This window comes from Pyrgilauda ruficollis, unplaced genomic scaffold (genome assembly GCF_017590135.1).
Source record: "Pyrgilauda ruficollis isolate IOZ18807 unplaced genomic scaffold, ASM1759013v1 scaffold14, whole genome shotgun sequence".
Lineage (NCBI taxonomy): Eukaryota > Metazoa > Chordata > Aves > Passeriformes > Passeridae > Pyrgilauda > Pyrgilauda ruficollis.
This window is the reverse complement of record NW_024512543.1, coordinates 2012857-2037675: the sequence shown is the minus strand read 5'-3', so window position 1 is coordinate 2037675 and position 24819 is coordinate 2012857. Positions and strand designations below refer to the sequence as shown.

Below are 24819 nucleotides of genomic sequence, written 5' to 3'. Positions count from 1 at the left end.
TTTTCCTCTCAATTTGTGTGCGAGCAACACTTCACTTTAAGAGCCCTTTTCCTCTTACAGTCAAAGTCAATCTTTGAGGTTTATTCCCTTCCCAAACATCACTTTTCTTTCTTCAGAAAAATTACCACTGCTTGTTCCCCTCACCTTTGGAAACACTAAAGTCTCCACCCATGTGCAGCTCTTATGTGCCCAGAAAATAAATAACAATTCTTATTCTTGGCACCAAATTCATACCCTATCATGAGGTAAAAAAATTCTTTTCTGCGTCGGACAGCACAAATGGGACAGGATGATGAGACACTGAGCTTGGATTTAATATAAAAATGTACATTAACAACCATATTATGTATAAACACAGTAGGCATGAATGACTTCTGCATAATCAATGCAGAAGCATGCACTACTGTACTTTAGCTTAGTCATTTTGGGCACTGCACTTAATTTCACCTCAACAAAAAGAGTAAGAAAATAGGACGTTTACTCAACATAACAGAAATCATTTTATGAATGTGCATGCATAACCACTAAATTTACATACTCAAAATTTATACGTTTATATGCATAGATAAAAATATTGGAAAACAGCAGGACAGCTGGTGTCCAGTTAGGCAGTGAGCATATCAGAGGAATTTTAACTCAATGTTTAACCAGTAACTGTGGCACTCCTGTGATACTCACCATTCTTACCAACGATTTTCCAATAATGGCAAAAAATTACATCTGTAATAAATTCTCCAGCACAACATCATATGTACAATCTATAGTGCATAGCCTTTACACTGAATAAAAAATGAAAAACTATGTTGTAAGTAAATCTAAACAATCTAAGAAAATTTTCTGACAGCTTTTCAATTATTTTGATTGGCTAAAATAAAAATTCATGAAATATATGCAGACACACTAATAAACATCATTATTTTTAACATGCTAAAAAGAAGTATTTGATTAATTATACTAACAAAAGTCTAGCATTTGTCAATGCTAGAAAAATGTTACTGTTAGCTTTTAACTAGCTATAACTAGTTTAAAATTATTCTTCTTTTTGGGATTTCTTTTTTCTATATGATCATATAGCATTCAGAATTATGTGGAAAATTTAACTTTTTTTAGTTAATGAAAAACTCCATTGTAATAGCTATGGCAACTATAAGTAAAATCATGAAAGAACATAAAAAAGTTGGATCATCTTTGATTATAAAGCCTTTCACATCCTGGACAAAAAAAAAAAGTTATTAATTTTGCCTACCTCCATAATCATTCTTCATTGTCTCTCCCTTGTAATGTTTTTTCCCAGCTGGAAACAATGAAAAAGCTAATAACATGCAATTAGCAGCTCACTAAAGAGCATAATTTGAAAACATATGGTTTAAAAATCATTGCTATATTTGCCTTACATTTAGGAAAAATTTGATTGAGTTAATTTCTTATCAACACACTGCATAAAGAATAGCAACTGAACTGAATTCAATTGAATTCAATTATGACAGAGCTGGAACGTTTAACACTCTAATGAGATTCTGTCCAACTAAAATAAGTCTAAAATTATTAAAGTATTCATATTAAACCACCATACCTTGCACTGTATTTGGTTTTAATCTGCTTTTTAAAAACTGGTTACAGTTTAGTTTATTCTAAAGTTTATCAGTCACCCTTATTTTTCCTCCATGAGACCTTTGTGCATTTAAAGTCAAATGTAAACAACCTGTGTCAAGAATAACAATCTCCAGCATTAGCTTCAATTTAGAAATTACAAGCAATTTATAGAGTTGTTGAAACAATTCAGATTTAGTGTTTGAGTGCTCTACAGTCAGAAAAAATTTGCATTGTTTTTATTTACCTTTGTTGCTCTAAAACAAAAGGCTGTAGATGTTGTGTCTGACTTTTCTCTGTCTAATATTACTACTCCTTCATCCTCATTCAGAGCCAAGTATTTTCCTGTTGTAATGTGTCGAAGGCGAAAAGGCTGCCCCCATCTGATGTTACTTCCACTCCAGCTAAACATGAGACATCAAAAAATAGTTGAAGTAAGTAGAACTAGAATTTTTTCTTTAGGTTTTAAAGGATGTTCAGAAAATAGAGTATGCTATATATATATATTCCTTTTTTGGTTCTGATTACAATACTTGCATTAAATCAGACACAAAACTGTTAATTCATTTGCAAAGGGAGCCCTGGAAAGGAGTATGGCTTCCATCTTCTTGTTTCTGCACCCTCTCTCCATCTCATCAGGGTGTTACATACGATGTCCTTACAAACATCCTACATGTGTAGATTAACTACTGTATTTTAGTTGACTGACTAAACAAACAAATTAAACCTAAAGGAGGACTCGACATGCCACAGAATTATCCTACATCTGTATTAGTTATGAGGGTATTTCACATACAATCACAAGCACATCTAGGGTAGAACAAACATACAGTTCAGATGGTCATCAAAGGTCATACATACTCTTATGAGATATACTGAAATTTCACTTGCAGGGAAGTAACAGACAGAAAATCACATAGGAAGGAGACAATCTTTTAAAAAAACCCAAAAAACTCCAATAAATACAGAAGGGGTAGGTATTATTGCTCTTATTTCCACTCATGCTTATAAAACTCCAGGTAAAACTAGGAATGCATTTCACTTTTGGAAAGAAGCAATGCTTTAAGTACACATATCTCATAGACAGGGCTGCTTTTGGTATGGGAGATAGAAAAAAATCTATTCTATCACAGTACATTGCTTTTTATTATTGACAAAGAGCTTACTAACACGTATCATAAAGTGTGGCAAATATATATTTTGTATTAAGCACCTGTAACAACCAAATTTCTATTAATATAACAAAAGTTGCCAACCAAAAAAGTTTTTAAAATATCAGTACCTTATTCGAAGGGGTTCTACTCTCCACAATGACCTTGCTCGAATGCCAGCTCCTCCAGTTTCATAAAACACTTTCCTAGAGAAAAGATTCAGAAGACCATCTTCTTGTGTTTATAAGTGCTTATAAAGTATTTATAACTTACTTCTCTGGAAACTGTACATGACTCGCTACTTTTCTCCCAGTAAATAAACATCATTGAATGGACAGAAGATTCCTACTCATCAGTGAGATTGTGATAAACAAACCAAATGTCCCAGGTAAATTAGATTATTTCCATTAAGGTAGTTCCTCTCAGGAGCTGATAAAATGCCTAGCCTTGAAAGAGTCTGGTAAACTTTTCCTGCCATTTAATCAGCCATAAAAAATACGTAATTCCTACAGATCCCAATATATTAATCTACATTACCAATGGTTTTAAATACATGCCATATTTTAAAATAAATGTATACATTTTCAGATGAAAACATCAAGAACACAACATCACAGACATCATTCCAAAAATGATTTCTATGATTCTTTTTAAAGGGCCAGAAATTGTGGTGATAACAAAAATTCTGTATTATAATCCTAACAAAATTGATAATGCATTCAGAGAAGTAAAAAACAGGAAGGGAAAGGATTAAGCCTTTACTATAATTTAGTTTTCTTCAACTATTGGCTGAGGATTGGTAATGTCTAGTGTCTAACTAGACGTTGCTGATGTGTAATTCTAGCGCAGCAAATAATACTCTACTCAATAATCAAATACAAACAAAGAAAAACTATGGTGGATTAGCCCTGTTCACAGGAAGTTTTTAATGTTTTATTAAATGTTTTATTAAACGTTTCATTAAACATTCATGTTTTGTCATCTAATCATCAGAATTTGTAGATACTTTCTCATTTATAATGAGTATAGGAAATATAATGGATAACAGGATAATAGGAAAGGTCTGAATATCTACCAAAAGATGAAGAACTTTCTTACATATTATTTCTCTGAGAAGGACTAATCCACCCTAGCATGCACAGAGGCTGGACCTTCTACTGTACTTAAGTGTCTGAAAAAATGTGCAGCAAGGGAATTTAAAATCTGCCTTCCTACTCTGGCAAACTTGACTGAATACAGCAAATGCATGCATAAAGATGTCACAATCTAGATGTTATATAGCTGAATGAAAGTAGCAGTTTGAAATGCAGATTTTTAACTAGCTTTTCAAATTGTCAAATTCTTTTTCCATTTTTGAGAGCTAGTAGGCAAAAATTAAAAAAACTGTTTAGTACTGTTCTTATGCGACTATGGACCTGAAAATCAACTTTTGAACCAAAAATTCTATTTTTTTGAACAAGTATTTTATCTGAACAAGTATTTCTGCACATTCTTCTACTGAGAACACTTAAGAGTCTCTTTTCTGAGCAAAACAAATAAATTCCTGGATGAATCATGAAGTATACTGGAGCATGACTAACCATTTGCACCCAACAGCTTTATAAGATGATGGCCTTGTATTTACACCTCTACTTTATTGAGGAGTCACACTTAAGGCACACATGTGATATCAAATATTTCAAAATGTTAATTCACCAAAAGAGTAAGAATAAATGTTCTTCATAGTAAAGGTAGTAAAATTCCCTACACATCTTATCTTGCATGAAAATGTATTGGTACTCTAGAATAAAAAAAAAAAAAATTTAAAAAAAAATCCCTAGCTTTCAACTCATCTTCATTTCCAGTCTCTATGAATTTGATCTTTCAAGGTTATTTCCAACCTGGGCTGTTACACGATTCTCTGAAGATACTGAATGCACAATAAATATCTGGAGCTCTCAATTTTCATTCTATGTCTCTGGTCCTGCTGACCTTATTGATTTTACTTTTGGCAGACTCTAAATCCTAGCTAAACTCAAAACTAAGTATTCGTTTCCACTCTCTCTGGCCTCCTTCACTTCTCCTTGGCCCAACACAACCATTCTCTCTCTAAAGGACTATCATAGGTGTAGTTCAGTATCATAGAGACAGCTCAGTTCACCTGATATAGTCATAGTCTTTCTTCACTTCTTATGCTTTTAATTTCTATACATTTAAAAAATTCAGCTCTTTTTCCAGCTTTCTCTATATGCAACGCTGGACTAGAATTAGTGACCTGCTCTTTGGGTAACAAAACTGCATGTAAAAAAGAATTGCTGCTTTTTCACAACAGCACTTTTTCATCTAATTGTTTCCATGTATCCATCTTTTTTTTCTTTCTTGCCAAGCCAGTCTTTTTGATGTTCAATATGTCCACCCCAAGTATTTCCATTTGACCTGTAGAAAAAGACCTTAGGATTCTTGTCAGAGAATAGCCTCTTTGTGAAGTTTTAAAAAGCATTATTTATAGAAACATTCAAAAATAAGATTTTTGTTTCATGAAAAGAGAAATCTTCACTCTTGTCTAACAATTCACAAAGTAAATTTTGCTGGTTTTCAGTTTGGGTTCCCTTTAGGACTTGGAGACATTTTTACTCCTCAGAAATGTAAACATGTCAAATTTAGAGCTGACAAGTTTACTGGACATAATTGAATGTTACTTGAGGTATCATATTACCTAAGGCATAACTTATTTGCCCCAATAAGTAGAAAGGTCTTATTTGTTGAAGATGATTTTTAAAGCTAGCATGTTTGCATAGCAAAATTATTAGCTTGCTTTGCTTCTGATTAACAAAACAATTTTAAAATACAGAAAAATTCAAATAATAAATCAACATAATAGATGATATATGTAGATATAAGTTTAATACAAAAGTAGTTTAGTCTAGCTAGTGTGATGTAATTTTTTCAATAGGTTACTCAGATTTGAGAAAGCTTAAAATTTGCAGAAAAATGTAAAATAAATAAAATATGAAAGTCATTGCAGAGGTCAAACTTACAGAGATTTTTGGTTTTTGTTTTTCACATTACCATCTTCCTGCTGACACTTTTTTATTCTACTTGTAGCAGTATGAACTAGAGACAAGCTACATAACAGGATGAAATCTCAGTGAAAATCAACTACTTAAATTTCAACAATGAAAGAATTCATGACTGATTTTCAGCTTAATAGGTCTCAATTTCTTGTATAACGTCACTGCCTAAACTGCTGTAAAGAGTGCTAAATCTACCTAACCTCAAGTTCAACTGGCATCCTTTTTCCTTTCTGAAAGAAGGAAATATTAAAAAAATGTACCACCACTTACTTGTGCTGTGAATCATTCTGGTCTGTAGATGGAATTGTCAAGCACTCATCATGGCCATGGAAAAAACGTACTACATGCCCACCAAGAAGATATCCTGAAAAAGAAGCTCATTTACAAGCTAAAACATTGACTATGAAAATAACACCCTCAGGAAAGCTTAAAAAAATCGACATCTATTTTCCACATTTTCACTCATAACTGAATCTAAACTAAATCTAATCTAATGAAAAAATTTAATGTGTCAACATACTATTTTTAGTACCTTTTATTAAAAAATATTTCTTCTGAAAATGAAAACAAAACAAAAGCAACTTTTAACATTTAAAACTCAAATTAGGATTCTGAGACAGAAAGGGAAGTTAAAACCTTCTTTAAAGCAACAAAAACAATTATGGCTTTGAAAATTGAATGCTTTAGGTAAAAGTCAAATCAAATAGATAATAATATAGTTTCCACCCCCTTAATACAGTTTAAATTATTTCAATACAAAGCAGTTTCATGATTTCATAATTTTTTTTCTGAAATTTACCATTTGTGTCAAAATCAAAGGTGCACAACAGCAGCAGGAAATAGAGGACCTAAAAACATTTTGCAGATCTAAAGATTAAGTTTAATGGAAGCTAACTTTCCAACCCATTTAACACAAGAGTACAGGTCAAAACCAGGCACTCTGCCTCACATTAAAAATGAAAAGACAAAGAAGGTGTAGGAGAATGACTCATCAGATCCTAGTCCAAACCATTCTGACCTTGTAAGTGAAGTTACTGCCTTTTAAAAAGAGCATACATTTAGGAGGAGGGGTAGAAGGAAGCTTTCATACTCTCCAGCTGATTCAACATAAATTTGTTTGATTCAACATAAATGAGGAAAACTGTAACTGACAATTACCATGTTGCCATTTAATATAAAAGTCAAAGCAAAGAAACAATGGAGGAAAAAAATGTACTTTTCTGTTATTTATGTTTTCTTGATGGTTTTACAAATATTACAGAAACAACATTGTCTAATTCCTAATCCAGTTTTAGACTCAGTTGATGTATCTGTATTTCCCTGTTTTCAAGAACTCTTCTCTCTCAAGCTCCTTTTCTTTATTTTCATTAAACTTTTTGGTTGACATTCTGAGGGGAATTTGGTTTTTAATTTTCCTCTTTATCAAAAGCATACAAATTAGTCTAATTTATGTACATGTCTAAATAAATAAAACGGCAAACCTTCTGTGATGTTGCTTCCTGAGCATATAGGATGGACATTCCATAGTGTCTGCATAAAGGAGGCATCCACCTGAATATTTCCATTTGACACGGAGAGATGCTGAAACAAGAAAATGGTAACAGGAAACAATGAAAATTATGCACTTAAAATATTTAGTACATTAATTTATCAACAGAAGAGAATGTATCATAAAGTAAATACACACATTTCTTCTAAAATTAGTATTCTAAAATTTGGGGAAAAGGCATGGAAGCAGTCTTGCTCTGGAGGATGGACTCACACACACACACACAACCCTTTCAGTACAGAAAAATAAAAATGCATTACAACCATTGCTCCCTGGTTTAGAAGAAAATAACTCATGAGAATCCCAACCAATCTCTGATTATCCCCACAGAACTTTGTATTTTCCCACTATTAGACCGCTACCTAAAGAAACAAACTCACCAGGTATCTTTCAGAGGACACGCTGACCAGGATAAGGTCATCACCTATCCGAACTTTCTCTCCTTCTGACCTTTGCTTAGAAGCAGGGTGTATTGTCCACCAGCATGCTTCACCTAAAGGACAGAGGCACTAATCAAAGTTCTACAAAACAGACAATTCCCAAGAAATAGAAGGATATCTTTATACAACAGTAAAATATAATTATAAAATTTGTCTTGTGAGACATTCACTTTATAAAATCACATCATTTCTCTTTTCAATCATTTTCAATACTTTTCTTTTTCCTTGAAACTTTTTGTCATATAATCTTTGGCATATATGATATTTCCCTTTTCAAGTACTTTTAAAGGGATTGCTTAGAAAACACCACTCAGAACTGCTCTCCCTAGGAGGCTCTCCTTACTAGGAAATTGCTGACACCTACCTTGGTCTTATTTATCACCTTTTGTCTCCTCTTTTATTTAATGGTCATATTTAATTCACAACCTTCTGTATCACATAGCGTGACAAACCTGGAAGCAGCTCCAGTAGCCCTAGAGACCATATAATTAGGAAGTAGCCAAGCCTAAGGGTGACAACCATAGAACATTTGCTACAGATGAAAGGTAAGATTCCAGGTTACTCCGCACAGACACACACACACACACACACACAGAATCACACACACAGACATTCTGGGAAGATTACCTAGTTCATTTCAAAATTTCACACTCTTTCAGAGTGTGAAAGATAAGACCTTGAAGAAAACAAGTTGAATAAAACTTTCTCACCAGACAATGCAAAGTGGGGGGGAAAAAAAGCAATTTGGTAGAATCAAAGTAGAGAAATCTGTTTGACTGATTAAGATATTTCATGTAAAAGCTCCTTAAAATAAAATCTGAAGGTTATGAAACTAATTATCGTGAAGACAATAACTAGAAGTTACATCCATGCAGATGTAAAATGCTAAATCTTCAAAGGGAATAATTTTTTATAGCCACTGGCTTTTCCCTCTGCTACATGAAGAATTCTTCCTGCAGCAGATACCAATTCATTAGCACATTTTCATAGGTGAGGGAGTAGAGCAAGGGGAATTGATAATATGGCACTCAGTTTATGAGCTTTCCAGACAAGCAGTTGTTACCAAAGCCTTCTGTGCAGAAGCTTTTTTGTCTTACCTGTGTGTACAAGGGTTTTGTTATGTATGTACAGTTAAGCAAATATCATTTAAAGAACTACAAATACTTGTTATAAAACCTCATAGATAGAAGCAGATATATGTACAACAACTCTAAAAGAAAAAAAAAACTATAAACTTATAAAACCAGATTTCACTGAAATTATTTTAGTAGCGATTAAACACACATATTTCTTTTATCACATACATTCCTTTTCTCAACATTCCTAAAGAAAATGTTCTCCATCTAAGGCAACAATGAAAGACAGCCAAGGAGCAGACAGCTAATATCTGTCTAAAGCAACCTTCTGTATGGCTATAAACACCTGAAAGACAAGCTTCACTCATTCAAAAGACAAACTTCTGTAAAGAGTCACCTGAACAGTTTCAAAGGTTATGAATTACAAAGGTTTTAACACCTACACTGCCAGTGTCTCTCCATCATCAATTAGTCTATTTGATTTTAATTTATTTTAAAAATAATGAAAAAACAATAGAAAACACAGATTTATATTAACACAAACAATATTTTGTTATTTGAGCTGTACATGAATGAAGTGTGTATACAGGCACTTAGATTTTCCCTTCAAGACGTATGTCTGAGCCCAATTATTACAGAGTCCTTTCTGAGGAGTACTCATCACTTTCAGTAACCATGAGCACTCTGTACACAGAAGCATGGAAATCTATTTGTGGCTCTTTTTTGCTAACTTACCTTTAAATTTATTTAATATAGCTCCAGTGGCAACTCATAATTTATATGTGTTTTCATGGAAGCACAATTTTTTTCACTATATTTCTGTCAGCAGTAATGGTAATGGCAGTACTCCCAGAAATACATTAATTACATTTAAAATCTTTCTCATAATGTCAGGTTTGTCTTGTATCTCTTCCACTTTGTCTCATTATTGGTTTGTCCATATTATAAATGTATTTCTATCCAGCTCTTTTAACAATGTGTTCACTACATATTTTCTGGTTTCCTGCACTACAAGTCGCAAATTTCTTTTGTTACCTGGTTACAATGTATATTGTGAATACACCAGTACATGGCTTTTCTGTACTCTAAGTGACAAAACAAAACAAAAAAAACAAAAAAACAAACAAACAGAAAAAACAAACAAAAAAACCACCAAAACAAACAAAAAAACCACTAAGCAAAACCATCAAATTTGTTTTATTCAACATACATTTTTTACTTTGACCATTATCATGCATTTTACTGCAGTTGTGTTAAGTCAGTTTAGTTGCACGACTCTCTCACATTCTTACACAAAGTCATTTAATGTGCCGAAAGTTACTAGTACTGTAATTTCTTTCAGTCATCTTTTTTCTGATGAACACATAAGGAAGGATCCCACTCATAAGCTTACAGTTACATTAAACTCAATGCCTCTTTTAAAACCAGAAATGGGTAACCCATTCAGCTTCAAAAATAACTTGCCATACCTGCTGCATTTTCTCGTAATCCCACATCAAATGCAAGTTTATCTGTCTGGGATCTTGATGATGTTAAACACGTCAAATACTGCAAAACAGTGATGTTATTGAAAAAAAAACAAAAATAAAACCCAACAGTATCCATTAACACACATATCAAATTAATATATTCACATTACTTCGTCTTATTATCATATTTGATTTTTTCAGTGAGTTAAAGATGATGTTGTTATTCATACAGAAGCTCTTCCTGAACTTTAAACATCAAAATCTTTTCCACTGCAACACATTTCCACTTCAGCTGTGCAATTTAGCTTCTACCTTCTGAAGTTTCATACAGCTCATCAGATAGGAACAGGCAAACATCTAATTACAACCCTATCATAATAAATTTGATTCATGAAAACATTAAAAAACATACCAAAAGGTAGTAATTACACTTGCAGCTCTGGTATATCAAGGCAACTATAATTTTCAAGGTTCATAAATATAAGCAACATAGAAGATTAATGCAGCATTTGAAGATTAATGTAGCATTTTCTAGTACAGGAAAAAGGAAGGAAAGCATTTTCCTGATTTATCATTTCTTCAGCCTTGTATTAGGTGTATTTACATGAGCCCTAGTAGGTCAAAGATTCAAAACAGCTGAAATTTTTCAGGTGTAAAATACAGTATGATGAAATTTATACAAGGCATCCTGAAGACAGCATTTTCATGGGCATAATCCATGGAAATTATGGAATGTCAAATGGAACACCTTATCTTATAAAATATGATAGGGAAAAAATAACATATATCAAAACAAATGAATTTGCTGTAGAAGTATTTGCTAATGGAAGTATCATTAAAATGGATTCCTTAAAGACACAGAAATAACAGATTTTAGGAGTCTTTCAGCTACAATTCTGAATTAGATCAAGAATCTGAATTTAAATAAGTCTATTGCATTGAGACACCGCAATTTATTAACTTCTTTCTCATCTAGTGCAGAAGATAGCTTGGAAAGAGCTTTATTCCAAATTTTTAGGGTTTTTTATTTTGGTGAAAGACATTTCTTATCTGTGCTACTCACTCTGTGCAGATGCTCCCTCACTTACCATTTCACTGAAGGAATGTCGAAGCAGTATGGCGTGGCCGTACAGCAGGGTCCGGTGGCCGCCCCCTTGGGCTGCCTGCAGAACAGGATGGGGAACAGGAAGGTCAGAACTCCACTGATCTTAGAGGACCATGATCAGAACTACACAACAACATGAAGAGCTGTGGCAGTTCAGGGAAGGAGTGCAAATGTTCCAACAAATTATGAAATGTACACACTGGGGAAAAAATAATAATAATGAAGTCGCTACAGCAATAGCCAAATATCTGCCAAAGGAAAAAGTGTTGTTCTTTGACAAAGACTTTTATTGTTACCTAATTTTTATTATGATTTAGTAAAACACAGTAATTGCAAAAACATATTTTAAGTTAAATAAAATACCACTTACCTTTCTTATAAACTTCATGCAGGCATTAAAAAAAAAAACAACAACATAAATACATATATATACACAGAAACTGAAATCTGAAAGAGAAAATAATATACTTACTGCCCAGAATAGTTTAAGCATATACTGAGAAAATCTACTTGCTAATAGTAATCTTTAACATAATTCAGATTCATTAAAGCAACTGTGTCCACAGTTTTAACCAAGTACAGTTATTAATTTTGAATATGTAAAACTATGACAAGACTGGGAGAGGCAAAACTGGATTTTACATTTGCTTCCTTTAAAGCAAATTCTTTTTAGTTCCTTTTGGATGTCATTTAAGGTCAGTTCTTGTCCTTGGATTCATTTGAAAGGGACAAAGACAATTAAGGCATATTCCAAAAGCTCAAATAATGGTTATACATGTGTAGGCAAATGGTTTTGTATGCTGTGAACAATACATAAGTTAAGCTACCACCAAGGTTCTTCAAAACATGTAATTCATAAAAAATGGTTTTAATCCTTCAGGAACTTGTCACTGTTTGGTGAAGAAAACTGGAAAAACATATAACAGTGACTATACCTCTTTTATACATTAATTTTTTTTTAAATGAAAAAAGAAAACAACAGCAAAGTCAACTGTAATTACAAACAGGTTGTCGACAGAAAATTACATGTGTTCAGTTTGCAATAAATACATAAATAATGAGAACAAGCAATGAAACACTTCTGCTATTTTATTAGTGAACATTTTTAAATTAATCACTTGTAAGTTTGACTTATAAAAATAAAATACAAAAGAAAAAAACAACACAACAAAACCAAAAGAACAAAACCTCCAAATTGAATAAGCTACAGTCTTTCTCTAGAAAAATCTGAAACTAGCAGCAGAACTCTGCTCCAAACTAAATTTAGTATGAAAAGGAAATAATTTTTTATTTCAGCCTTGCTTTTAGCATGAAGTGCTGTGTTCCTATTACAGTTTCTCCAATGGATTGTACCTAAATTCAAAATAAATGAAGGACAAGATAGTTTGAAAATAAATACAGCACAATGGATTACATTCTTTTTTATTGTCTACTATTCCTTAAGCAAGAGTGTGATCATTTTTTACCAAAGAGATTATATGTTCTCTACTTCCAATCCCAAATAAAATATTCTTATATCATTATTAACCTCAGATTAAATCTTTTAGCTGCAGTTTGGGTTGAATATTTTGAAAATATTAAAAATTATGTAATTTCTTAGGAATCCTAGAAATGTTTAAATTGATCTTTTGATTTCCTAAGCATAGTTTTTATTTTCATCAAGACTTATTTTATAGAATGCAATGTAATTTCAAAAATAAAGAATCCCACTTTTTTATACAGTGGAAAGCATAAGGTCAGCATTAATGAAGTCTGAAAACCATGTATGCAAAGCTTGACAATGCAAGATCAAAGGAGATATAACTCCATCTTTCACATCTGTGCAATAATATGTGCCAGTTAAAGATCTGAAGCACAGAATAAGCCATTAGGTTATAAAATAAGTAAAGCCAGAGAGTTTTATCATGCTCTGTTTGTAAAAGAATGAAAGTTCAATTCAGTTTGATTCAGCTGAAATTGGAGAATTAGGGTCAAAGCAATCAAATTGATGATGTTTCTTGATTTGTGGATCACAATTATTCAAAAGTGTTGCACCAGCTCCTCACTGCTGTAGAGAAATTAATGTGATTACAGAGGTGGAGCAATAATGTCCCAAGAATACTACAACATCAGGATCCTCTTCTAGAAAATCATGGACAAGGAGAGAAATGAGGAATATCTGTATTCAGATGTAACATTCTTTGAGGTCAATTTACTTACCCCTTCACTAGCATTATCTCCTGTGCTGGCCAGCATTTCCTGAAGGGCTCTGACAGATAGTGACTGTTCAAGGACGAAATTACAGACACAAAGGTCTGGAGGGACATACTGTAAAAAATAAATTAAACAGTGCACAAACAGATCAGCAAAACAGGTGAAACAGGATGAAAAGTGTGTTGGAACATGCATTTATTTTAATTTTTGAATCTATATTTAATGTCTATTCCATTATTTTTTTGAGGTACATGCTACTCTCCTGTATGAAATCAATATATATGCATCCTTCATGAATTGACAACACAACACTTTTACTTTCCTTGAGCTGTATTCCTCACAGTAAAATGGAACTTCTTGAGGTTCAAATGCAAAAACTTTTCCCATATGTATTATTGTTTTCCTGTCTTTTAGAATGACACCCTGGATATTGTATTTGTTCTGTAATGTCACTGACAAAACAGAAGAGAATGTATATGATCTTATATACGAGGCTGACATAAGATATTTACAGCAGTAACTGGATGGCTGAAATTCAAAATCTTATTATATAATAATATGAACTCTTTAAGGAAATCCTAATTTTTGAATCAATATGTCTGCTGTTTATGAAACATGAAACTTCACAGCAGACTTTTTCTTTTTTCCCAATATCTTGGCACTGATATATCCAAAGAAAGATATGTTGAAGAGAAAAAAGTCTCAAGGGGAACCAACAGTGTACATAAATATATGGCAGAAAGCACAAAAACAGATCCAGAGACCTCAGGACCCAGTGAAAGGACAAGGGTAAATTGATACAAAGTGAAATACTGGAAATAGTTTTAAATATGACAAATCTCCCTACTTTTACTGTGAGCATGGTAAACAGTAAAACAGGTTGCCCAGAGAGGTTGTAAAGTCTCCACACTTGGAGATACTAGAACTCTGATCCCAGTGTCCTAAGCAATCTGTTCTGTCTGAAGCTATCCTAAGTAGATTTTGCACTAGATGACCTTCAGAGACTCTTCCCTTAAACAACTTAAGCTTAAACAACTCCCTTTTCTGTGATTCATGATAAAGATCATGGCTGCAGATGAGCCTTAAAGTGGATATGCACTTCTTTTTAAAATTGGAGTGACAAGAGAGAATAAAGTCTTGATAATACTGCATTTTAAGGTGATGAAAATTGAAGAAATAAAAACAATTAAGAAAAAAAGATGCAGAGAGAACCAAAGAGAAAGAAGAGGTCTTCCTCTGTTTGGTTTACTCCTAACATTATGCTTTAGTAGAGGTTTACAGTTTCATTGCTTCTCGCCTTTCCCCTCTCAAGCTCTGATAATTACCCTGGGGGGATTTGGAGATTTTTTTTCTTCACATCTCTCTATCCTCTTTTTTCAATTTTCCATTTTTAATCTTCTAAAATTCTCTTTTATCTAATCATTCTTGTCCCTTTGCATTTAACTTCCTGATTGATAATGAAGTCAGGAATAGCACTTAATACCAGCAACTGACAGGTGACAATGCTTCCAAAATGATCAATCCTATTGATATTTGAACCTACAGCAGTAACAGAAATACAGGAGTTCAGTGAACTTAAATATTAATAACAGTCTGGAGACCTAATCTTGAAAATAGGTAGTATTTCAGTGACAGGAAGTTTCTTAGTTAAAGAATAGCATCTTTTCACTGTTCTTAGGTGTGCCTCAAAATTTGTTTGGAAGCTCTAGGAAATTTTTGCAAACAATTCTAAAATGCAGTCAGGAAAAAAGCATACATAAGGTCCCTCTAGCATCATATTTAAGAAACCATAATTAAATGTGGTTGTGAATAAGTAGGTTAACATTCACTGATCAGTTACACCAGTTGAGAGTATCAGCTCCTTACTTTAGCTTCTGATGTTGGCTCCAAAAAGCACAGGCGATTCCCAAGTCCCTCAGCTGCCAAGCAAAACTTCCTTTGTTCTTTGTGAATACTGGCAACACACTGAAGTACTACTTCATCATCCTGTCACAATACAAAGAACAAGAAAAAAATTATTATTTTGAAGTTATATGCTCACTACAATGTCAACAAATCCTGCAACATCTGTTGAAAATTAATGCAATATATTCTAAATCACATGCAGAGATTCTTTTGATGTATATCTATAACACATCTACATATATGTAAAGATTTGTATAGGAATTTATATTCAAGACTTTATCAAAGTGACGAAGACTGCACACTCTCTCCAAGGCTTTTGCAACTGTTGTCTCCTTTTGTTTCTTTAACAATATAAAACAAACTGTATGCACACTGTTACTCAGTTTTACTCAGCTAAGGATTTTTAATTCTTACAACAAAAACCTTTATTGCAATTTTGCAAGCAACAGTACTATTTGTTAGCACAGTAAACTATCAACACTATTCCTCAGAATGAGGAACCTTAACTTTTAAGTTTTCATGCAATATAGAAATCTCTGTGTACAATCAAAGATCCAAGAGACATTTTTCAGGTGAAAGTTCATTCACAAGAACTTGATCCTCAAAAGACGTATCCCAAGAATAAAAACACTCTGGAAAAGCACTTTTACAAATTGCTGTATAATACAATGCCAAACATATAAAGTGCCAAGCCCATTTTCACCTCTTAATATGTGATACTAAAGCTGATATATGCAAGCCAAAAGAGATTAATCTTAGTGTTTGACTGTGTCAAAGCTATATACAGAATTAAAAATAATTTTATTTTCCAAAACTTGTCCACTAACTAAGAAAAAACCTCTGAGAGTACCATGTAGAAGCACTTATTTTTGTACAGGCATGTATGTTTTGTTTACCAAAAGACACTGCCTGACAAGTTCTTAAGGGGGCAGAAGCTGATATAACAGGAGTGATATGATATGTCACTGTTCCGTCCAGCTACAAAGTCCTACTGGTGTCAATTATTATTATCAAAGCAGATACACAACAGCCGCCTGTGCTGAGCGCTGAGATCACTTGAACAATTATGTTCTAAAAGCAGCACTGCTATTTACACTCCCCTTATGCAACTGCAAGACTATGACACTGCCACGGCTTTGGGCACTTGAAATAAAAGCTGGGAGAAGGAAAGCAATTTTCACCAAAGCAGCTGAGCGACACACCCTTTAAAAAGGGAAATCAAAAGCATGTTTTCCACTTGTGTTATTTCACAGGTGTGTGCAAGTTACAGGGCTTTTTTTAAGGCAACCCTTCACTACCTGCTTACCACTTCTTACTGAAGTAGGCAACTATTACATTTCAGACTAATCAGCAGTTACAGAAAGTATTTTTCTTATCTAGCTTTGCATGACAATCAATAGGGGTTTCAACAGCACAGAAAAAGAATTCGAGACATATTTGCAAACAATTCTAAAAAATGTAGCAGTTAGACAGAATTAATTGATGCTAAAAAATTATCTTTCCTCCCATTGCTTCTGCTTCCATTTCTATAAAGTGCTCTCTGAAATTTTCAGCTCTCAAGTTCATTAAAAAAATAATTTTTTTCTTTTTGCTATTCAGTGTAATAAGTTGCAAAATATTACCCATACAATTAAATACTCACTACATGCCTCCCTTCATGAATTTTAAAAAATTTACGTCAGAATCGTGTGTTTGGTGGGAAAAAATTAGAACATATGTAAGATAAAAATAAAGATGTTTAAAACATTTCTCATAATCTAGTTCCTGTATTAATATTTGAAAATAAATATTTAAGAGCTAAAAATAGTAAAATACTAAAACATGAATATATGAATAGAAAAATTTAGAATAAAATTGAGTTTGCAATTTAGCACACATTTATAATTGCATTACTTCTATATAACTCAAATTGTATTTATTTTCGCTGCTACACTAAAGCATTCATCATTCCACAGAGTGTATATTAGTAGCCCCTATTGCAATACATATTTCCCTAAAAAATAAAATTATGTCTTCAGACTTTTTACAAGGGCACATCCTATCTCTTATAGGATAACGGGTAACAGCTTCAAACTGAAAGAATGTAGGTTTACAGTAGATGTACACTGGCACAGGTTGCCCAGAGAAATTGTTGATGCCCCAATCCCTGGATGTGTTGAATGCCAGGTTGGACAGGGCTCTGATTAATCTGGTCTGGTGGAAGGTTTCCCTACCCATGGCACTGGGGTGGAACTGGATGATCTTGAGCATCTCTTCCAACCCAAACTGTTGTATGATTCTATGAACATGCGTAAAACTTACTTAAAATGAGAATTAAATAAATTAACTATTCGCTTTTTAAATCCACATGCATAAAAGGGCAAGAGTTCCTAATATAAAGAAACTAATATTTTAATATTCCAGAATTCAGGAAAATAAACACTTAGAATTTACACTGGCATCAGAAAAACTTTATCAATCATTAAGTGCAGTAATCTCAAAATACAAGCACAGAATGTCTCAAGAAATGTATGCATCATGCAACACTGATGTTTTATGCTATTCCCCTAAATGGCCAATGTGCCCTTTCTTTTGTGCTACAACACTTAACAAGCTGGGTATTTGCTATGTAGGATTAAAAATTTCAATAGTTTATTAAAAGTGGCAAGAATATTATGTTATATGGTATTTCAGAATGCTTTGCAGAAAAGTTTTAAAAAGTATTCATTCATGACTGAGCGTAAAGAATTAGCAAAGCCTATACAATCTGCAAATGAGACAATTATTCCCTGTTAAGATGATTCAGTATTAACATATTCTCACTGAAAAAGACATCATTCTGGCTGAGGTTTGTAATTGCTTTTCTGGCCTGAAGATGCTAGTAGAAATGAGTTTTATGGAGTTGCTGTGCTATCATGAAAATGCAGACCATGTCTCAGCAGTACCTTGTTTTCAGTACCTAGTTTGTGAACCATGAATTCAACAAATTTAAATGGTTTTGATTCAGTAAGTGTTTAAAATGTATTTTTTTTCTCATCTAGCAGCTCTGACATTTCCATATTCTAGTCCATTTATTTTGGGGGTTTGGGGTTTTTGTGGGGGATTTTTATGGGGGTTTTGTTGTTCGGTTTGTTTGCTTGTTTGTTTTGGTGGGTTGGTTTTTAAGAAAACAGGCTTAGAGTTCACAGAATCACAGGAAGGAAAGGACACCCATAAACAGTGGTCCCATAAACAATGGTCCACTACAAATGGGCATTTGAACAAGAAACTGCTTTTGCTATTCTTCCTCAAAAAGTACACACATTCTAAGCCTCATTTAGTAATAACTGGTTTCCACCAGTGGCATCATCAAGCTAACAATGAGATACATTCGAAACTACCATCGTTCTATCTATTCACAAATACAGATGCATAGCAATTCTTCACTTTGTTATTCTGAATGAAGAGAAAGTGAAGTTCTCCCCTTCAGTCCAGAAATCTTTTATCTGGTTAAGATTCATCTCTCAGCACTTTAGCAAAAGGACACACACAGACTAAGTCCATCCCAAATCAAAGAAGGTTTATATATTAAAACATGTTGAAATTGCTAGAATATATTTCAGATGGTCCAAAATACTGCAGAATTTACCTAGTGTAATGTAGTTAATGTGTCATATTACCATCCATTGTCCATTCATGTATTCATGGTACATAACTTTTGCAAAAAGGAAAAAGACAGTGGCGGGGATTTGGAGTTCTTTTTGAAAATAGGCAACCACACAACTTTGTGTACTGCAAAAGTAAATTTTTACTTGCTTTGGCTAGAGCTGATGCTGTATTCCAAATCTGACTATATAGTAATGTCAATATAAACTGAGGAACAAAGGTATTTCTAAAACAGTTACAAATTCAATATATTCTAATGTTAAGGATGAGCAAGTTACAAAAATAGAAACTGACTACACAAAAGCATGTCTTTTGTGAATACATTAAATATTTAAACGTTTTTTTAACAGAAAACTTTTATTCCTAGCCTTCAGCAATACAGAATTAAGCAGTATACTATATAACTTTAAAAATTGAGTTTTAAAGGATCACAGTCCAGTAGTTCATGACCAAACACTATTTTGTCTTGACGTTCTGGCTGCCTTCATCCTCAGGTTTCATAGTATAAAGTGATGGTGAACTTAAACTGAGCTTCCTGTGACAAAATAGTAAGTCAAAACATAAGCAAATCGATCTTTATTACTCAATTACTTGAGTTGCTGCAAAGGAATTCAGTGATCAAAGGTGAATTAATGTATTGTTGACATGACCTTGCTCCTGCACTGTTCACTAGTTTTTCAATGCAGAATTTGAGAATAAGGAAATTCTAACAGTTAGTGAAACTCCTTTTCATTTGTGTTGCATATATATTCCATAAAAAATTTAGAGTTGTAGTGATTTATATAGTACACATAAACCTGAATAGGGATTGCATTCAAAAATAGACACACTTCAATATATTTTATATTATCAAGCACAGAACCATGAATACAGTAAACATACACATGCAAATGTTGATGGAAAATGATACCATAGATTTAGTTTATTACCTACTGAGTCAACATCTATCTAATCTCTATAATATTCAGAGCTGAAAATAAACTGCTAAAATAAAATTGACATGACATTGAAAATTAATCAGTTCTAGATAATTAATCAACTTTGTTATTTTATTACAAGAAGAAAGAGTTTTCTCAAAACAAATTACATATTTTGCCTATAATTTACTCACAGCTGCAATAAACATTCAGATATGTACTTTCCCAGGAATGACTAACTTAAATGCAAAGTGATACAGAATTTTTTAAAAGTACATTCTTCTATAAAACCATGGAAAACCATGATGATAATACATCCCTTCATTCAAGAAATATATATTACCTTAAAAAAAAGCCAAAACATATCTGCAAAACATGGTAAAACAAGCAGGCATATCGAGCTGATGCTCTATACAGGCCTGATTAATGTGAGACACTTGCTGATTATAGATCAATGCTGCAAAAAAATGAACTAAGTAAAAACCCACTGCCACCTTCACTTTTTGGTAGACAACATTCTACTTGCATCTCTCCCTCTATCACAAAGTGCAGGATGTAAATAAACATCTTGAACACTGGCTACAAAATCAATAAGCATTTGAACACTGGCTACAAAATTATTCTTTTACAGGACTGCATTTCTTTTGAGTTTTCTGGAATAATCTTGGAAAACAAGTGAAGTTCACCAGAAATTACAATCTACAGCAATCTACATTTTTCTTCACAAAATAAGGAACTGTATGCAGAGTTGACAATCTTCTATCCAAAGATGGATTTGGTAAATTTGTTTGCACCCACCAGTTCCTTGTTATTGCTGAATAGGGCTTTTTCCTTTCCTACTTTTTCTACAGTCACAACATGATGAGGAATTTGGGGAATTTGGGGATGCATGGGAGGTTGGGAGGTGACACAGCCAGGGCAGGTGACCCCAACTGACCAAAGGGGCATACCAGACCATACGACATCATGCTCAGCATGTACATATTCATATACATATTTCACTTAGATAGAGGTAATAATTATTTTTAATTGTATTATTTACATCCATAATAATTATACAAACAGTTTAAGTCTTATTCTCAAAAAAGAATGCATCATAGCCAGTTTTTTTCAAAAAAAGCAGGATTATATAGTCAATATCCACTTACAGTGTGGGTAATACAGCAGCTTTAATAAAAGCTGTAGGTTAGGCCATTGAATGTCTAGACAGTGTTTTGTGCTAAGTGAGTCTCCATCACCAGACAACAGTGAAAATATAGAAGTCGAAGTGCTTTTTCACTTGATCTATTTTTTTTTTTTTTGGTAGAGTGATCAATCTCTGTGCTGTAGTAAAATTTTACACCTGGTATAAGGCTGATGATGTATATGAAACGTTTGCCACACCCATTCCTTGGTTTGCTCATTAAAGAAGATAATTGAAGAAAGGTGACTCAAATTAGCAAGCTGATAAAGCATACCAAGACTTCCTAAATACTAGTATAAAAATAAACTGAGTTAACAATGTGTTTCTGTTGTATAAATCCATTTAAATGATCCATTTAAAAAGCATCCATAATTTACCTAGTTTCCAACTTAGTAGATACAGTCAATTATTCCACTAATTCTAAAACAGAAGCTTCATAAAACACCACATTAAAGGATTCCACTACTTCCACATTTGAAAAGAACAGAACTTTTCAAACCTATAAACTCATACACTATTTTTGGGATTTATTATTCAGCTATTGTTATTGCAGCCATTGGCCAATGTGTATTTTTTTCTCCCTTTTACACTGTCAAAAATTAATTTCATAAAACTGATACAGAAAATAGTTCTGGTATGGCATATTATTTCTGCTACTGCTCTTCTACTTCATATAAAGGATGTGGAAAAATTCTGGCTGCTGAATTTATTATTTACCAAGGCAACACAGTCTTAAATATTTAGACTTCCTAATTAAGTTAATAAAAATTAAAAGCCTTTTTGATTAAATCTTACTTGGGTTGTTTTAGGTTTGAGCCTATGATCCAAAAAAGTAACTTAATGTATTCATTTGCCATCTAGCCAGAACAATTCAGTTTGTTTAGGTTCCTGTACTGCAAAAATAATTTTCCTTCAATTAAGAACAATTGTGTATCACATGTCCATGCAGACATCAGATTCAGAGCAAAGTACATAACTACATCAGAAGCCTTGCTTCATGGTCATATCACTTTTCCTCTGCCAAATAACTGAATTGTAACCCTTAATAAAAAATTCCTTGGGGGAAATTTCCAAAAGCTCCACTGTATTAATCTTTATTTATTTGCTAAGGCAATTCCATTCTTAATAAAGAAAATAATTGTTCATTTTTACACGATGACTGACACTCCTGTGTCACTGTTGAGTCAGAGATGACACGGAAGTCGTATCAGAAGGCAAAATGGTAAAAGGTCTCGCATTTATTGAGTCATCTTATTTTATATCTTCACCTGACACAGGTGGACCTGAGTGGTCATTTAATCCATACATTTCACATGATTGGTTAATTAAGAAAACACCCTTTGGTAAAAGTATTACCATAACACATTCCAAATGTTCACAAACACCAGGTGCAGCAACATAAGATAAGAATTGTTTATAATTCTTTCCTCTGAGTTTCTCTCAGCTTTTCCCAGAACCACGCCTGGGAAACTATCAGTTTCTCTCTCTCAGCATCCACACTCACATACAGTAAGCAGTACAGATTTGATTAATTGAAGTTTTGAATATTTTGGACTTTGTTTTTGTTGGAAGACATTTCTCACTTGACAAATAATTTCAATTATAGTTACACAGTTAGTGTATTACATGGAATTTTCATTTTGCCTACTCTTTCTCAAGATAAAAAGCAACTTCTTTCTTTTTTTTGACTAGTCATGACAAAAAAGAAACAGGAAACAAAGTAAAACCTCAAAAAACACTTTTAAGTCTCAAAACTGACCCAAACCCAAAACACATAGAAACTAAGAAAGAAACAAAAATTAACTGCGCTCTATAAGGCTTACACACTTACCTAGGTTACACTATAAATGCAACCTAGCATTCAGGTTTTTAGTGAAGGCTCAGCATTGATCAGCAGTCCCCAGACATTACTACGGATGTCTGTGGAATCCTGAGGTCCCCCGATTAGTGGGTGGCTGTTAGAGGCAGCTTTGCCTCACCAAGCACGTGAGGAAACGTGTCCTACAGAAACAGTGATGTGAAGGAGCAGGAGCCATCACCCTCAGCTTGTGGACTTTGACAGGGAGGACAGCTTGTGATCCTCCTCTTTGGACATAAACAAGAGTGTACATAGGGAAATAAAGTGTATTGTGTCTGCTTTTATTCCCTTTTCTTCTTCAGATCAAAACAATGACAAGTCACCAAGTTCTTCAACAATTCAAATCCCTCTTTTTAAACTAATATGAGTAATATGAGCTTTAATCCTGTGCCTCCTTATAAAATTAGAAACAAACAGAACAAAGAGGCAATATGCAATGTAAATGATCCATGTTGAAGCTGGTTGAACATTTAAAAAGTTCTAGAAATTAAATAATTATTTTCAAATTTATATTTGGACATACTTATTTGTCCTAATTCAAATGCTCTTATAGGTAACTTTATACTTCTATTCAACTTAAAAGGCTGTGTAACAGGTACTCATGTTGTCATATTCTATTCAGTATTTCCTTGTTTAAGAGTTTCAATAATATTATCAGGCAGCAGAAGAAAAAACCTGTGTCTGCTCATCAAAAAATACATAATCACAAATTACAATGGGAAAATTTTTAAAGAAAACTGTAAACTGTTAAGAAAGATAAGTTATCTGGTCAAATTTAATTATTACCTTTTTTTAAAAAAAGACCCAAACTACATTCCCAGCCATTAAAACATTTTTATTGTTTTTTTCTCTTACATACATGCCAGCAAAGCAAATGTTTCCTGTTTACAGAACTACCAATTTTTTCTCACAGCAGTTACATTTTGCCATTCTGCCAAAGAGACATGAGTCTTCTGTATATCTCTTGAAAGCACTTCTTTTCCCCACACTGCCCACTTATAATAGTGAAGAAAAAAATTTTCAATAAATACTAACACACTTGCTCCATAAATTTATACTAGGAATATTGTTTACTAGAAGATGAATCCAAGGATAACCTAAAGCAAGGTTTAATATCAGAGTCAGCTTATGAACCAAAAAAAGTTCATAAAATATTCAAGTTATATTTTTCACTTCTGTAATTAGAAAAGATTATACAGGTCTGCTGCAATATGATAAAATTCATTAGGATCTCCACACAGAAGTGCACACTGCATGAATATTTTGGCCTCAAAATACAGACATCACAGTCATGTAATTGAATCAGGAAGAGGTCACATGAATATATCGTCTTGGGTTTTCCTTTGCTTTAAATGTCTATAAATAAATCTTCTGGTAAGCAGCATGCGTTAGCATCTAAAAAAGAGGTGTGCTTAGACACCTCATATTGTAAATCACCACAAACCCCACAAACAAATGAAGGAAACCAATATCCAGAGCAGATCTTAAATCAGTGATGATCATGGGGAGGTGGATTCTCAGGAGATTTAGCTTTACTTCCAGTTTTTGCTATTGGTTGTTTTTAACATATTTTTATAAATTAAAAGCCTCTATTTCTTTGTAGTAATGTACCAAGGTGGGGCCTGTCTTCCCCCAGTAAGCATACAAATTTCTCCCAGTAACTACAGCCTGTTCACTGCAAATGGATCCTTATGATGACAGCAGAG

The 24819-nt window shown here is 33.2% G+C and overlaps 1 protein-coding gene across 5 annotated transcripts in view; it reads right to left on the bottom strand.

The window, feature by feature from the left end:
- The window catches only part of RYR3 (ryanodine receptor 3), a 195150-nt gene that overhangs the window by 132027 nt on the left and 38304 nt on the right, over positions 1 to 24819 (bottom strand). For all 5 annotated transcript variants that reach the window (XM_041459923.1, XM_041459925.1, XM_041459924.1 and 2 more), the window contains exons 2-10: positions 15493 to 15612; positions 13633 to 13740; positions 11417 to 11491; positions 10329 to 10407; positions 7724 to 7836; positions 7276 to 7375; positions 6065 to 6158; positions 2873 to 2947; positions 1838 to 1994 (exon numbers count right to left, since the gene is read on the bottom strand). In XM_041459923.1, the coding sequence (XP_041315857.1) occupies positions 1838 to 1994; positions 2873 to 2947; positions 6065 to 6158; positions 7276 to 7375; positions 7724 to 7836; positions 10329 to 10407; positions 11417 to 11491; positions 13633 to 13740; positions 15493 to 15612 (921 nt within the window). The remainder of the gene's footprint in view (positions 1 to 1837; positions 1995 to 2872; positions 2948 to 6064; positions 6159 to 7275; positions 7376 to 7723; positions 7837 to 10328; positions 10408 to 11416; positions 11492 to 13632; positions 13741 to 15492; positions 15613 to 24819) is intronic.